The following is a 17889-nucleotide window of genomic DNA, read 5'->3' as shown; positions in this document are numbered from 1 at the left end:
TGCATGTATTGCGACGAATCAAAGTAGGTCTACGACTAAAACCAATTGATGTGTCATAATTTTTCTGCTCCCAACAGCGAATAATTGATGATTACTCGATCGATTGCATGAGTAGATGATTTTGGCTTTCAGATTTGGATTTCGGAGCTGATTATACGTGAGATTACTCTTGAAGAAGCAGAAAGAAAAAAATTGATTTTTGAGCAAAAAATAAATCATTTTTTTAATTGGGTTTAATATGCTTTTCTTACGTATTTCGACCTCAGGAATCCGAATCTGAAAGGAAAATTGATCTATCTCTAAAATTGGCCGAGTTATCGCCAATTTTCAGCTTTTTGCGGTCAAAAATAAAAAATTTATTTATTAGTTTATCTTGATGTAATTTGAGCTCAGGAATCCGAATCCGAAAGAAAAATTGATCTATCTGCAAAAATGACCAAGTTATCGCCGAATTATCGCATTTTTTGGCATAAATATGAGGATATCTCGAAGGGAAAAAATCATAGCTCAATTTGGGCAACGGATTCGTGTTCCTGAGGTCAAAATACATAAGAAAAGTGCCATACGATCAATTTTAAAAAATAAAAATTTTTAGCCAAAATTTGAGATTTTTCCAAGGGGTACCCCTTACGATTTTTTCAAATTTTGACCAAAAATTTTTATTTTTTAAAATTGATCGTATGACACTTTTCTTATGTATTTTGACCTCAGGAACACGAATCCGTTGTCCAAATTGAGCTACGATTTTTTCCCTTCGCAATTTGGCCTAATGGATCAAAGTTATCAATATTCATGCGCTTCAATCTTCCTTGGTTTAAAACACTCCGGATCGATTGTCCATTTCCGTTTCGCCTCAAGTGGATTTTTATTTTTCTAAAAAAATCAGAAGAGTCATTTCGTGATTTTATTAGGGCAAAATTTGCGAAAACGAACCATTGATAATTACACGCATCGATTATGATCTATCGATCGCATCTTTTCACGAAAGAGTTTTATATTGATAAAAAAATCGTCGAGTCTCTAGAGACGGTTTCATCAACGGGCTGGTAGTTCACCAACGATCAGTTTACGGTACGGTAAACTCATTGTCAGAAAAAAGTTTTAATTTCGCGCAATCGTTCGGACAGACTGGCAGCTGTTGAAAATCCGGAAGATAGAGGGATGAAAAAAATGAAAAATAGAGGACAAAGAAAAAGATGAGAAGGAACAAATCGCGAACAGGGATAAGCGTGTTAAAAGAGAAGGACTGAACAGAACAGAAAAAAAGAGTAAAAAATAAAAAAGATGGGAGAGTCGAAGTGGAAAAGAAACCATCGCAATATATTGTGTAACATTTCTCTCGAAGTTCGGACTGTTCGGAAATTTACAATTTTCGAAAAGTTGGACGCTATGGATTTTTTTTTTTTTCCGCTATTCGAATGCCATTTCACGAGAACAATATGCATACGAAGAATCGAATGGAATCCAGAATGCAGTTTTTATATTTCTCATATCCGCCGTGTACGCGAGTATATTATTGAAGCAATTTCACTCCTGGCTCGACTAACAATAACGTTAACTGTAATAATCGTAACAACAATGAAAATATTGCAATTGGATAATTTCTTCGGAGTTTCAAGTATACAGAAAACCTTTATCCTGAGCTTTTATTTCTGAAGTTCTCAAATAACATATTAAATATAGTTTCCACCTGTGCGGATGATTATCGAATGTACGACGCATTTTAGTTTTAATGTTACAAATATATTCAATCTTCAACTTTATACGTACCACCACGTTACGAGTATTCCGAAACAAGAGCGTTCTAATGCTATAGCTGCGACACCTGCCAGTGGTGAAACGGTGTCGAAGAGATTACTTCGCGTTCTGCTTTTCAAAATGTTCGCTCGAACGTGAAATGGCAGTAAATAATAACCCTGTGGCTCTGGATTTCTCCCCGCGGCACAATTCTCTTATTACAGGAAAAAGGTGATTCCCGAAAATTACTTCGCCATCTTATCATCAGGGATACTCATTCCATTTCTCTCACAATTTACTGTATATATCCCCATGTATGTACGTACGTATGTACATATATACCGCGCACAAACGTTACAGTTCTTTCGCACCGAATGTTATTTTTATTTATACCTATATACGTGTACGTGTTTTCTTTTTTTTTTCTATCAGGCTTTCTACCTTTTTCCCTCGGTATCAGAATTTTTTTTTTTTCATCTTTTCTTACCGAAGGATCGAGCACGGAATCGCAGAGTTTTCGAATACCGACGTGGGATCGAAATAAGAGTAAAAGAAGAACAAATAAGGGAGATTTTTTTCTCAGGAACCCCATCAACGAATCTATTCGTGACGTGAATTTTTACGCACATCATTTTCACAGTTCAACCGTTGAAATTATTATACCGTTAGTTAACTCGTAATATATCCCTTTAAGTTCGCGACTCTGACGACGTTTTATCTCCGAAAACTACCTGCGAACGGCGTGTACGGTACCATACCACCATACCACACCGGTTCAGACAGCGAATTTCAACGCGGAGTCTGTTCCTGAACTGCAATGAAGAGAAAAAGACCAAAAAAAAGAGTGAAAAGAAAATCGATAAAAAAAAAAGACAGAGGAAATAATAAAAAGGAAACCAGCAGCTTCGCTCATTTTCAACGTCTCTTTTCATTTTCTCCCACCACTATTGCCGGTACACTGAAATGGGAGAACAGCAGGGTACAGGATTCCCAGTAAATGCACGAGACTCGAGTAGAACGTTGCAAGTTGCACGGAATTAACGAAATCTCGTGAAAAAAAACGGGAAAAAAGAAAAGAGAAAAAAAAGGAACAAACACGCATACAAAGAGTACTGTGTGCCCGTATACCTATACGTGTAGTCGGAATTGCGCTGTACTTATGACCGTAATTGAAAATAATTGTTGTAAATAATGTAATATCAGAAATCAAATTGTAGAGTTTTTTATTCTCGTGGATATCCGTGAGAACTATGCGGGTGATTGTTGGATTGGATAAAAATATTTGAAAAAATAATGGTCATACATAAAACAAAAAGGGACATAGAATGGTCTCGCAGGCTAGGTGATTTGGCATGGAATGTTCCATTTTATACCCACACCACCAACGGGATGCACTCGAATGGTATGAGAAGATTCTTGGAATACCAGAAATTTAGATGGTGTTATGTCCTCTACACGTATATATGTATAACTGGAAGATATATAAAGTTGCAAGAGAATGTCTACGCGAAGCGGAGTATGCGGCGCAGATCGGGATAAGGACCAAAAAATATTTCAAATAAATGTATATGAATTTCGTCGATGACGGAATTTAATTCGTTGAAAAAAAAATGGATTCTCTTACTCAGTGTCAGGGAATTTTTGTGAATTCTCCGAATCATTTTTTGGATAGATTTGATACAGAGTTTGATGCTGATAACGAAAATGAAATATTCTTTATTAAACGCACGAGCGGGAAGAGTTAATTTCTAGCATCATAGGATTTTATACATCCATAACATCGTTGCAGTTATTGAAATAAAGATCGGTAGTGAAATATTGAAAATAAAATTTTTACGAAGATTGGTTAGAATCATCAGCGTTAAAACCGGTTGAAGCTGTATCGGCGGAATTGAATGTTCCGTTTTTTTTTTTATGTTTTTTTTTTTTTCGTTTTTATTGATTTTTTTTTACGACGTATTAAAAGAAGGCAAATGGCAATACTACCGAGAATACTACGAATTCGTCGATCGCCCGTTCATCCGTGAAAATTTTACAATATTACCATATCGAGCTTTGCAGCGGTGGCGGAGTGTTCTCGTTTCAGGAATGGATAAATTTTTCGCGAAATTTCCCAAAAATCATTTTGTCGGTAGGCAGAATATGAAAAAATACGAAAAGAGAAAATGAAAAATCGTTTACATGGAATAATCAAATCGGTGTATACAATTTTTTTCTTTTCCTTCCTCTTGTATCCGAATAATGTGAGTTATATACCTACATTTTTTTCTCGAGCGATATAACTACAGGTGGAAAATAAGTGAGAAGAGAAAAGATATACGCCTATACAATGAAAGAAAAAGAAGAAAAAAAAGTTATTTCATATTATTCGTACCGTTGGGAAAAAGGAATTCGACGAATAAAGTGAAATGGATCATATGTCTTCTAGGAGAGAAAAACTCTTCAATATTGATTTGAGAAGCGGGAGGAAAGGCGTCCGTCTCTGCAGAGCCTCGAATTTCCCGGTACAGGGCTCCTCTCACCCCGGTATAGGGTATCAACGGCGGTAAGGGTGACTTTGAAATATACCGAATCAACAAAAACAAGGGATCCTGGGACGGATTGAATGAAAACTGAAAAAAATTGTTCCGAACTCACGTGTTCGGTGTTGATGGCCGCCACATCTCTCAGGTCCTGATGCTCAACGTTCGCCCCATTCGCCAGACCTGAGCTGGGAATAGCACCGACGTTACCGCCCCCAGAATTTCCACCGACGAGTCCTTTCGCCCCGGTACATCCGGCAGGCGTCTGGGGTAGGCTCTGGAAAAGAGAAGAAAAAAAAGAATTCAAATTAGACGTTGAATAAAAATCGGAAATTCTTTCGCCTCCGATAATAGTTGGATTAGTTTCAGGGTTCCGAGCAAAGCTCCGCAGGGGTCTATCGTTTGAACTACTCAGCGTGACTTTTAGAAAAAGTATAGAGGGCTGACAAACTGAGTTACTCCGCAACTCTTTCCCACTGCACTCTGTAGGGTTGCTTCGAAGAGTGGTAGAAAATTTCATTTCTTTACGTAGGTACATATATGTATACACCTGTACTATACCTTGAGCACCGAAGAACGGAGAGAAGTTGCTTTTTCGACAGACATTTAACCTTGCGTCGTACTTTTTTACGTATCTCGTACGATGCGAACATGATGAGAGAAGAGAATTGATAGATATTCATAAGTTATCTATCGCAAAATGTTGCGCCGTAGGTATTACATTTATGTAACAAATGTGTAACCTTGTAGAAATTTCTACTTTTATACATCGCTTCGGAAGTCGCTGTGTGGGATTTCTATACCGATAGATGAGCCACGATACTTCTGACTCGTGAAAATGTTGAAAAATTTCGTTCCACGATTTCGGTACGTACGTATCAAATAAATTCTGTGTACCTTGTACCCTGCGAGCGTTGAATAATCGCAATCTTATCGCGTCAAAGGAAGAAGCCTCTCGGTATCAACCCGAGTTAGTTTTTTTTCTTTTTTTTTCTACCTCTCCTTTTCACTTACCTTTAATCTTTCATTACAGAGGGTATCAAAAATGCATTAAAAATTCTCTCTTTCTCAATATCACAATCGCCTTTATACCCACGTTACAGTAACTCAATATTGAGTCCGCACTCGCCTCGACTTTTCAAACGAACGCGCCCTGTTGTAGTGATCAACGGAATCGGCGACACAAATGTCTGTCAAAAGGTATTTCAAAGTACTACTTTTGGCAAAAGTATACATTTTCCAAGTATGTAGGTACGGTGGGTTAGCAAGACCGAGTACAAAAGAGGCTACACGGTATGCAGCTTTTCTATAGGCCAACCCGCACTGTGGTAGGTGGGTACCGAAGGTTCAATATTTACTCTATAGGTTGTAGTCGAGACTCGAGAGTGCTGCAGCTCTTCAAGTAATAGGGGATTATCAAAGAGTCGATAATACACTGCGTGGGGGTTGAGTTTTATGACAGAGTCAATTTCTTCTTTGGAATTAAACTCTGATCAAATTTTTCATATTACATTTCACTTCACGCGGCATCTGATGGCGATAGATCAATAGTAATAATCAATAATAATGATGATATCGATAACGACGTATTCCCATTTGATTCGTGATCGATATCGGCTGAAATTTATTCGACGTAAACTTTTAATTGGGTATCAAACTCGGAATAAATTACAATAAATAAAGAATATCGATTACCTTCGGTATGAAATTTTTTCGTAAGATACCGTCACTATCTCGGTACTAATGGGTCACTGTACAGCTACTCTCTACACGTAAGATTATTTATTTATTTCCTCCCTCCGGCTTCAAGGTTTCTTTGAAGTTATTTGTGTTTCTTATTTCACGTAGGGTCTAGAATTTGAAGCCAACGACCAACGAATATAAGGAGGCAAAGTGGTTCTCAGGGGAGCGAGGTTTCCTTTGGATTAAACTTTACTTTTTGCTGGTTTTTGGCTCGGATTTCATTTGGCTTACACGAAGATCGTGAAACCGCGCGTGGTTCATTTTTCATTCTTATACTTGTCTAACTTTTTACCTTTATTTTTCCTTCAATTTCATTCCATTCCGTATACTGCACTAGTACTTATACGTGCTTTAGAGAGTTTTTCTTTCCCCCCCCCTACCCCTGAACTTTTGAAACTCGATAAAAATGCTGCGTGATGGCAAAAATATTCCGAGTTGCTTCAACGATTTTATTTCTTTTTTTTTTCACCACACGTGGTTCCGGTGAAAGAAATTACCAAAGATTGAATTTCATTGCTCTCAGCTTTGGTGAATGATTTTTTTTTTTTTTCTCTCTCTCCGCAAACTACTCTGAGGATTTTTTAAATTTACTCTGTACCATTTTCATCATAGGCGCATCGTTCCCTGCCAGACCACAATACCGTCCACATTTGGTGGATATTTTGAGAAAACTGGCCCGGTCATATTTGCCACACGGTGGAGCGTTCAACTTGGGTTGAATAAAAAAGGGGAAGGACGAGGCTAGCTGCTGTGCGAGGTTGAGATTAACTATGGAAATAAAGGAGAGCGCTCTTAAATTACATCCGTGCGCCCCAACGAGCCATCAATCCTAATACCGGCTATGGCACTAAAGAAAACTTCATTACAAACGTTCCTTTAATGAACGCATCAAAGTCATTAGAGAGAAAATACGACAAAGCTACGAGACAGCTTATTAATTTATATATAAAATTTAACGTACTATATGTGTAAATGGCGTTGTTTAATTAGGTGGAATACATTGGTTCCGCATGCACGATTGCTTTGATCTTTATCGTTCTCGCGTCGAAGCGAATCAAGCATGACGAAATGAAAACGAAATTTTCGCTTTTTTTTTTTTCACCCCGTGAAAATGTAACGTTGAAAAATTCTTCCGTTGTCCATTTCAATTGGGGCGTCATAACTTTTCTGCTTTCCATAACCCGTTGTACACGAAGAACGCGATAAAACAAAGGACTGGATAGACGCGAATAAATAAAAAATATAGCCATCGTCATTGGATTTTTGTAGCTCTAGTCCTGCGACGTCATAACTGCAGATAAATGTATCGCATTTTATTGTTCATCGTTCTGAAAACGAAGCCGACAATTTTTCAGATTCTCAATATCCGAAAGCAGTTTATAATAAAATTCGAATACGATCCGATGAAGTACGAGTGTATAGAAAGGAATAAAAAAAGATACCAAAAACGACGACCCTATTTTTCTTTTACACCTCGTTTTATCGTCACTTTATTCATTCATTTAATTTTTTATCTCGTTTCGTCTACATCTGCCCCGCGCGATGTGGAATAACCAGCGATAATTATATAGGTAGTTATGAGATGTACGAAAAAGCAAAGTATATGAAATTGGTAGCGAAAGTCGAGGGTAAATTAAATGGAGCAACTGTCTTGCTTTTTTTTTTTTTTTCAACGGGAATAAGGATCTCTGGGATAACTTTCTCTTTGTCAGCGAGTAGGATATTTCCCGTTGAACGAAGTGTTGAAAGACGCGGACGTTGATTCGAATTTCATTTTACGTGCGAACGGAGCAACGTAGGAAAATAATTATCTGTATAAGTATATAATATATAACTAATAATCCGTCCGGAAGAATGTACGATGATGAATGAGCGACGAGTGAGGAAAGGAAAAACAAGGGGGAGAAATACGGATGCGTGTCGACGTCCGGTTATAAGTAATTCGAATTTGCCCCACGGGATATCCCCGTTTCATTTTCATTTTCATTTCTCTTTTATCAATTCTCTTTCGCTTATCCATTCTCCGACGCACTTAATTTACTCCATTCTCTTTTTCGTATCGACCTCAGGCGCGGTGGAATGTGTCGGTCCACTCTTCGTCCGTTTATTCTTTATTTTTTTTATCTTTCGTTTCGTCGAACAATATCATTTCGCTGCCATGCGCGCCGCGGACGCGAAAATAATAAATTGAGCTAATTCAAAACAGATCTTCGTAAAATGACGGGGTGTAAAAAATATTAAAATAGTAATTGCTCGTCAGCCGGCAATTCTGGATTTTCACATTCGCGTTACGCATCTCAAGTATCACGAACCGAAGATGTGAACGACGTCCCCGTCCCGTTTCCTTCGCAATATACATAGGTTTATACATACCTCAGTCCCTGCATCGGCGCGCGTGTCTCACCGAAGGGCGCTAATTGCTTTTTGCACCCCGTGGGAATGTTAATGAGAATTATAATTACCAGCCTGCGAACTTTCGCTTTTTTTTCCCATTCTTTCCCCCCTCCCCTCCCTTCCCCCTACTTTTTACTCTTTTATTATCAAACTTCCTTTTTTTTCTTTCTCCCCGGACAAAAATGATGGGAAACAAAAGGAGTTGGAGAAAAAGGACGAAAAAAGTATGTGCGCGGTATAACCGGTCAGGGCCCACATTAATTAGGCAAAGTTAAGCGGCGCAAGGGGCGGATCGTTCAACCCCGACTTCGAAGCTGGACTGGCCGTCTCTACTTTGCCACGGGCATGTGACGTTCAAATTTTGATTCGCAGTATGCGTCGTACGCGAAAATCATGTGCAGTAGCCGCACCGCTGAAAAGTTTAACGGAGAAAATAGAAGAGGGAGGGGGGGGGGTGGAGGAAGCGCTATTTTTCAAAATGCAGTACGACGTAACAGAAAAGTAATTAAAAGCGCGAAATACTTGCCGAACAATTTTAATGGACCACGTCATTGGCGGGTCGTTTATTTATCACCTGAGTTTACAGGTAATTAAACTTTTCAAGAACAAGACGGCGTATGTCCAACTATGTTTTCCCATTAACTATAGCAATACTAAGTGCCGCAAGTGCAGTCCAACCTTCGCACGCCACAGTTTTACGTTAAACTTCTCGACGTCGACGACGACGACGCGACGCGACGCGACTTCGCGATGTCATCACCTTTATTTCAACGAGAGTAATCAACGATTCGAACTTTACTTATTCACCTTTGTCTCGTTCTACTTCTTACACTCCAGAGCCGCACACTCCACGGAGCGACTGAACGTACAGGGAATATTTGATACGGAGATTATTTAAGGGATGGGAAGTGCGTAAGGAGATGACACACTACGCGTTTTTATATTCAACCCTTTGGGACACTCGAGACGGTGCTAATAAGGAAAGTACCAAGACGTGCGAAGGACCCGGTCGACTAGGGCCCCCCCCCCCCGTCCCCACGGAACATGAAGTTGCAACTTACGGTACGGGGTACAGAGCAGCAGTAGCGGCAGCGAGCTGCAAGTGCACTTGTGGAGTTCAGTCACTCGGGCGAACGTGAAAACGAGCGGTGAATTTTCACGTGAATACATTCACGTGTAGAGATACCTGCGTGTATGATTCGCGCGGAGGAATGAAGAGAGGAAAGAATGGTCCAAATTTACGCCGACACGCGGTGTATTTATCCAAAGATCTACGGAGCGATTTTTTCCCCTAGCGATTTCGTAGCAACGTTTTCGAGGGAGAAGAGGTTTCGAAAATTTTCTCCGCCTCGGGAGATCGACCAATTGATCGCACTTACACGTTGTATATCTAGGTGCATCGGCGGTTGATGGATAATGCCATTACCCTACGCTATAAATTTCCGGTAGCGTAGACAGCCGTTGGTTAGTTATTTGGTTTGCTGGGCGTTACCGAGGTACAGGTGGTAGAATTAAATCAGAATATACGAGCCTTGCATGTAATGGCTTTCCAATGTTCTCTATGGGTCAGAAAACTACGAGAGCGCGGTGGCTCCGGCGAGTTATGACTGCGAATGTGAAGAAGATAAACGTAAAAAAAAAGAAAAAAAGAAAAAACTGTGTCGTACGTCAGCTGAAAATATTTCAACGCGAGACGAGTAAAAATTCATTGTTCTCCTTTTTTTTTTTTTTTCATAAAAAAAAAAAATCGCACGTTACCGGTGTAACGATTTCGAGAATAGTTTAAAACCCCCGGCTATATATAGGGTGTACGTATAATTGTTCGTTTGGTAAAAAATGAAATTTCAAAGAGATCGTACACAGGCGCGTTTCAAACTCCATTTGAGGTAACGCGTGAAACGATAAAAGCTCGTCGACGAGAACGTGACCCACATTTTTGTTTCTCAAGAGGACTCGGTCCGCGAGATTCGAAGAATTCTTTTTTAGCATCTCGTTGCGGCAGATATTCGCGCAAGGTTTGGAAAAAAGAGTGTGAAAAAATGAGAAAACAAAAATGGATCGTTTAACCCTTGCCGCGTGGTGTCTACGTTGAAAAATCACTCGTTCCTTTCGAATGAATGTGAGGAATTATAAAAGGATGGGATCGGTTGTACGGCAACTGATCGCGAGACTCGAGGGAGTGATTCTCGCGTACGTTAGGCCTGCGCACATATTAAGCAGGTAATAAAGCGATAACGAATACGCGCTCACGGCCTTCGGGATTAATGGCGTGTACCGATGTTTACAACCGTAGGTTATAAGCGAAAATTCGGTACACGGTACTCGCGTAGGTACCCGGATTCCGCGTAACGATCCTTCGGGAAAAGTTTATGTTCCGATACAGCTACGCCACCATTTTGTTTAATTCAATTGCGGGACGAGCCTCGATCGCAGACAAATATCGCGATGTTTTATTAGTTTCCATCGGAGAAAATCCAGCGAGTTAGAGCCGAAAAGTTTTGTGTACTTACTTTGTGGCGAGTAACTGTGCCCACGAAAAGCTGAATAACGTATATTATGCTTTTGTTGATCGACGGATTCTGAGACGGTAGAATCGGCGGTATATCGGCGTCACTTCAACTCCCTGTTATTACCGCAGAAAATGGATATTGCGAACGTTGTATAAAGTTATCGGTTACTTCTGAGGAGCAATAACGCGTGGTACGATTCCCCTTTGACGAATCTCTTTTTCTTTGGATTCGTACAACGTCGGTATATCCATACATGTTGTACGTATAAGATTCTTCGAGGGTCTATATATATATACCGCGGGGGATAGATAAGATCGTCAGGTATTTCCTGATTTCAGTTTATTTCCCGAACTCGTGATTGCCGGAATCACCATCATCACCGTGACCATCACCTTTCACTTCTGTACACCGTTCGTACGGCAGTCGCTATCCAAGGGGAAGTTGGAAATACCGTCGGTCCTTCCTTTATCGTTTTCTGGTCTATTAAGATAAAATAAACGACCTCGCGGACCACAATAGCCCCCTCAGCTGTAACGCGCCACTAACATTCCTATACGAATTGACGCAGGCGGGTGTAATGTGTCCATATATCGTTAGAACTCTATGGAAAGCCGGTGCTAGCAACGATCCTGTACATCTTCATCGGCTCCTTTTACCCCGCTTTTTATCCAGCCGTATCCCCCACTGGGGGGGGGGAACCACCGAGTCATTTACTCGAAATATTTGCGCCGAAGGGTCGACTTATTACCCAGCGAGGTACTTTTGGGGATTTCTCTCTTCGTGAGAGGGAAACGAAGGTAGATATCGGAAGAATGGAATCGCGGTGGTGAACTACGCACCGCCTATACCACGGCGAAACCTGCTACCAGGTGTTCGGGGTTTGCTTCGGGAAAATTTGCCTACGGCTTTTTCGCCGCTACCACCGCCAAACATCCGACAGACAATATTGGCTACATTGTTATTCGCATAGAATCTAGCGGCACCGACGCCGTATAATATCCACCACGTACGCTTATATACCTGTACGTATCGTCTTACCGCCCCCCAAACCCCCCGTAAGCACCGAGGGAAATTTAAATGAAACGGGATATGGGTGCTTTTACAGATAACCGAGATGAGAGAGAAGGTGAAGTGAGAAAGAGAGAGAAAAGGAGACTATTTGTTCGGGACGAAATCGATGCCTGAAAAGTATTTTCCCCCCCCTCCCCTCCCCTGGAGTCCGCCGTAGAGATATATACTCAGAGTAAATATGATCCTCTTTACTTTGCCTGGGAGTAGGTGCGCTTATAATTGACGTGTGTGTGGAATAAATCTTTAAAGGATGAAAAAGAAACAAATTTTTTCAAGGTTGTTTTCGCCGGTGCATACGAGCGACGGATATTACGGTTTGTTAATTGTAACAATAGATTTCCCGGTTAGTCGGCTTTAAATCTCGGCGAAACGTCAACACGCGCGAAAGATTTTCAGCGGAGCTGGGCTGTTTTGCTCGGACTCGGCGTAGCGCGGAGAGGGTAGTCAGGGGTAGGGTTCGCAAGGTACCTTTTTAACCCAGAAAATAATTATTACCTTGGCAAAAGACGGGCTCAACTCAACGGTGTCGGCGGGTGGGTAAACGAGAGTCGACCGAGAGTGGAGAGTGCATGAGAAATTTAATTTCATTAAACGCACATACGACGGTAATTGTGTCAAGCACTAGCTGCCTGCCTGCCTGCCTGCCGCTCCCGCCGTTCGTTCTTGGACCTCTGCGGCGGTTCCTCCGATCGCGAGGGTAGGTACTGTAAAATGGCGACCGCCGGGGCGGCGGCGGCGGAGGGAAACTGGGCGAGGGAAGAGGTGGAGTATAAAAAGCTGAAGAGCGGAAGAAGAGAAACACATACCTTCCGACTCGTTTCACCGCACGACTAAGTGGATATACCGTAACGTGAGCGAGTCTCGGATATTTATGATCTGTCTTGTAGCAATCTAACTTAACCCCATCCGTGGTAACAAGGGACCACCCTCACCACCGCCTCGCTACATCCTCGCCACCTTATATCCACCCCTATCCACCTCACTTCAGCAACGAAATGAACTCGAACTCCTATTTTTCCCCTCTTACTCTTCTTACGCTCACCGTCCCTCTCTACGCTCACGTCTCTCACTCACCCTTCGAATCTCGCAGGAAACGTACCAACCGCCTTCTTTTTCCTCTGTACCTACTCGGACCGATTCAAAAGTCTTCGTCTTCTCCACCGTCGGTGTTGAATAATTTTTTTTTTTCTCTCTACTGCGTCAGAACTGAGAGAAAAAGAAAAAAAAAGAAGAAGTAGCGCAATAATCTCTGGCCATGATCGAGAAAGCAGTTCGCGATCCTCCTTCGTTTCTCCGTGTCCCTTGCAACATTGGCCACCTATTTCCAAGGATTGACAACGCGTTTGATTTTGGCCCAATGCCACGCTGCAGATTGAATGGACTTAGAAATTAGAATACGTTTGCACATTGCGTTCGCATTCGCGATTCGATGGTTCGGAAAAGCGAGTTGAAGTTACGTTGACCACTTTCAATTAACCCCTTTCAATTTCCTCGTCTTTCGCATCCCCTTTTTTCACAGGGTGGCGATCCGCCGTCTCGACAATAAATCATAGAAATCGCGACGAGATAACGGACAGGGGGGGTAAGAAAGGAGGGAAGTTAACAAGCGCGAGACATCGGTAGCTTTTTTCGGTTTATTCTCTCAAAAGAGAAACACGGTGGGAAGGTTACGAGCTTAGCATAGCGGCGTCGATATCCGCGCGGTTTGTATCCAAAGTTATTTTACACGTTGTGAAACGTGCGCGCGGATGTTCCTGGCGGTTTCATTCCATCGGACTGGTTGGTTCATCCATCTTACGATCGTGCGCAAGAGGGAGGCGGTCTTAGCCCGTCCTTGTGCCCGGAGACAAATGATTCCCCGGTTCTCGACCAGGATACCCCTGTTCAGTCCCTCCTCCCGTTCGTTTCGTTCGGTAAACCCGCGTATTTCGCTCTCCGACTACCTCCACTACTCCCCCGTCACCCTTCCGCACCTCTTTCTACCGGTGTCAGTTGAAAAGCAAACGGTCCCAAAACCGAAGAGGAAGGTGAGAGCCGAGCTGCTAGCTTTCTTCTACGCCGACTCGGGGCTCCTAAGAACCAACCGGCGCCGCGGCGGTGCAAAACGAGTTTGAAGAGGTCGGCGTGAGAGACAGGAAAGTTCGTTATATTATACAATCGTCATTTGTCTCGGCTACCGAGCGTTAATTAATTATTCCACCACCACCAACGGCGAGAGAGAGAAAATAAGAGAGAGAGAGTATGGTAATTAAAAGTCTACCCTGGCTTTACCAACCGACAACTATAATGCATGTCTAGTTCGTTCCAGATCGGAAGCCGAAACCAGCCCCGCGCACTCGACTATTCCAGGATGTTCCGAACAGTATGATGCTCCGCAAACTCGGCACGGGCCAATTGTCTGTTGCTCGCTGCTTCGGTTCGACTGCATTTCGCATAGCTTCGAGATAATTAACAAGCTGATGATAATTGGAGGTCATTCAACCCGGAGTAGCCTCTTATATATAAGGTTCGAAAAAAACGACGCGCCCCAAGACTGCTGTACTTATATCAATGGAAGGGGTTCCGAAGAATAGTTTCCGAGCCGAAAGCAAGTACCGGAAGAAACGGAAGAATCCGATTTTTTTTTCCCCGATGTGCTAATTACTGGAAAAGTGAAAATATGGAATCGTCAATTTTAGGAAAAAGCGAGCGGTGCGTGACGGTGCTCCTCCCCTTCTGATCACCGTTTGGTGTTATCCCTCAACAGAGCTCTCAGTGGTGAAAAATGATTTGTTGTCCCACGGATACCTGATACGCGGAACCGAGGGGGAGTGGAATATTGATTGCGTATCGGCATTGTTGTCAGGGATGGATAAAAATGGTGAGAATAATGTGATATTACCACGCGGAATGGGATGATAAATTGACGCGTAAACTGAGCATTTTATTATCCCGAGAGAGACCATAAAATTTGCATTATATATATATCTACATCAATATACAGGTGCATGTAAAAGTTGTACACTCCGGTTTTCGACTTTGTTAAATGCGTTAATGTCGGAGACTCAATTTTACGGTCGCTTCGAAAATATCTCGATCGTTACACGGCGATAGAAAACTCCTCGTACTTTGAATATCAGTTTTTTTTTCCCCGTCATTTCGGAAAATCGCGCGTTGTTTCGATCCCCCAAAGTCGCGTCCCGCCGTATATATTATTATTCAAGGATGCAGCTTCTGATTTTCATGCAAAAGAAAAACGGTCGCTACGTTTCACCGTGACCACGGCGGAATATCAACTAGCCTAACACGGCGGCGTAGAAGCCATCGCGAGGACACGGACCACGGACGGCAAACAGATGCGACCTGCTTAGCATTTGCACCGCCGGAGTCCACCGGCTACGTCAAACATGCTCCGAGATTGTCCTAATCCCGTACCAGCCACGACGTGATGTAAAATCACTTAATAAACCTCCTACGTTCGCGGAGCTGTGCTACAATACGAACATATGATCGTTATTTTTCACGTCGAACGAACTCCCGCTCATGGATCATCCAGAGGTGTTGAATGTTGTGATGGGAACAGACGGTGAATTATGGTCAAACTAGATACTCGCCGATATATGTGATTCGATGTTTCTATTCGCGGCACGCTTCGAGTACATTTCACAGCTTCACAGTTTGGCAAGGTATATATAGGTATATACGGTAGCTGGTCGGTAGGTATGCCCGAGTTGCCGCACCACGTATGCGAGATATGGGAAGTTGTAAGTTTCGAAATGGAAGTTGAAATTCAGAGCGCAAAGCTATGCCCGGACATAGTTCGAACTGGGTATCTTCGGCCTAAGAAAGGTATTGTTACACGGGGTCTTCGCCGTGTGCAGGTGTCCCGTTCGCGGTAGCTACGATATTCCGAAGCGACATTCGCTCGCTGACCGAGTCCGAGATGCGATTGTCCAGCGATTGATTTACCGCAAATATCTCATCCCTGAGTTGTTTCACATCGACGACCCCTCCCCGAATTTTTCAAAGTTTCGAATTTTCGTCGACAAATCGTAGGGGCGAAGATTTGAATTTCTTCGAGTTTTTGTTCGTCGGTTTTTTTTCGAGGTTTGACGGGAGATGACGGTGAAATTAAAGGTCTGCCTGGTTCATTCTTTGTTCGAAAGGTTTGTTTAGGTGTCTTCTCCGCGGTAAAAGGTTGAGAGGAGTACCGCGCAGAACTGGCATGTACAGCCTCTCTCTATACACAGCTCGGTATAGAAGGATTCGCGTAAAACCTTCTATACTTTTCAATATCACAGGTCACAAATCTTTCTTTCGCTTCGTGGGAAAAAGCTTTCCTTCGTTGCCCCGCTTCGCTCTTCCGCTCCCCTATATCCCGTTCGCTGCTTTTGTGGCGATGGGAGAAATCCGAAATACGCTTCGCGGGACAGATCCTCTGATATATGGCGCCGTTCGAGCACGAGAGACAGATGCGGAGAGGCGTCGTGTTTCGTACGGGAGAGGGAGAAGGACGGAGGCGGAAAACAAGAGGGCGACGGGGTAAGGGAAAGGAGAAAAGGGTGAAGGAGGCGAAGGGGGGTTGGTCGGACAGGAAGGATACGAGCAAAAAGATCTCTATTGTCATTCCCCGCAATTTTTTCCTGCCAAATTTATAGGCTGCGGATTAGACAAATGTATTGTCCCGCCTGTCTCCCTGCACTTCTCTTTCTGAACGATAATTTTTTTTCCTCCCCCCCTTTCCCCCGCATTTATTCCTCCTTCTCCCCGCACCGCCGCAACTCGAACGTCAAAACGTGCTTGCTTATCGTTAATAAAAATTTCCGTGCATCAAATCTCGATGAGTTTTTTCTTCTCGCGATCGTGAGAAATTCATTCCTTCTCCTCCTGACAAATTGACGAGAAAACTTTTTTTTTTTTTTGTTTTTTTTTTCCAGCTGCCGAATCGAGGCGGTACAATATAGCTGGTCCTCCATTATTGGAGAATGTACAGTCTAACTTCACGTTGTACGTATCGTTTAAACGAGTTTCTAGCTATTAGCATCGAGTTGGTAGACGTATTAGAAGGACTGGGGAGTCGCAAGTAATTGGTAGCCATCCCCAGAGACGTTGTTCTCCAGATCGCATTACACCCGAGGCCACGTAAGGATCAGAAATAGAGCATATCTGAGGTACAATGTGACGCGGGTACACAGATGTAGTTGATTGAACCACAAACTTTGAAGGGTGGAATTAGTGCAATACCCCGACGATCGTAAGTAAAGGTCGTCTGGAGTCTCGAGTCTCGCGTCTTGTGCGGGATCATTTTTCCCGCGGGATGAAGAAAATAGGCCGTTCGCGAGGCTCGGTCATTTCGATGAGAAATGTCCATGCCTTTTCCAACCCATCGGTGATCGATCATCGATTTCAAGATTCGATAGCATATCCTTCAGGCGGTTAATTACCCTCCCCGATAATACCCACTGATAATAATGAGATTCGCGGGGCGTGTTTCATTTTAATTAGGACGCGCGCTCGTTTGTCCATAAATAATAATCCGTTTGGGGCGATGCGGGGACGAATTGAACGGGACTGATGTAAAAGTGTGTGTCGGGTCAAGTTTAGGGTAAAATGAAGGGAGGAATAAAGAGAAAAAAAAAAAAATAAACATTGGGATCTCCCATGCTGGGAAAGCGATCAAACGATGTATCAAATAAAAAAAGAAAAAGGAAAAAAACAAAAAGGGTGGGCCTCGATAAAACGGTATCGCTGTACTTTGGCAGGGATATTTTCAGCCGGCCGTCCGTTTCACACCGCCGCGACGTCGACAGAAGTGCGTTAGTTTCTGTTTGCAAATTCGGTGTGAAATACAACAGCGTCGGGATACACGTGGGCGTCAGCTAAGGTCCTAATGTAATTACTCGGTCGGATCAGGAAATTCCGCCGCCCTCGCG

General features: G+C 42.7%; 1 protein-coding gene across 7 annotated transcripts in view; it reads right to left on the bottom strand.

Annotated features, from left to right (window-relative positions):
* Window positions 1-17889, bottom strand: part of LOC105690431 — a 189833-nt gene that overhangs the window by 24475 nt on the left and 147469 nt on the right. For all 7 annotated transcript variants that reach the window (XR_007279016.1, XR_007279017.1, XR_007279018.1 and 4 more), the window contains exon 5: window positions 4375-4536. Coding sequence is in view for 2 of the 7 variants with exons in the window: in XM_048657359.1 (XP_048513316.1) it covers window positions 4375-4536 (162 nt within the window). In the remaining 5 variants the exon portion in view is untranslated. The remainder of the gene's footprint in view (window positions 1-4374; window positions 4537-17889) is intronic.

The sequence above is a fragment of the Athalia rosae genome, chromosome 6 (assembly GCF_917208135.1).
Source record: "Athalia rosae chromosome 6, iyAthRosa1.1, whole genome shotgun sequence".
Lineage (NCBI taxonomy): Eukaryota > Metazoa > Arthropoda > Insecta > Hymenoptera > Athaliidae > Athalia > Athalia rosae.
The sequence above is the reverse complement of the archived record's forward strand: the minus strand, read 5'-3'. Positions and strand labels throughout refer to the sequence as shown.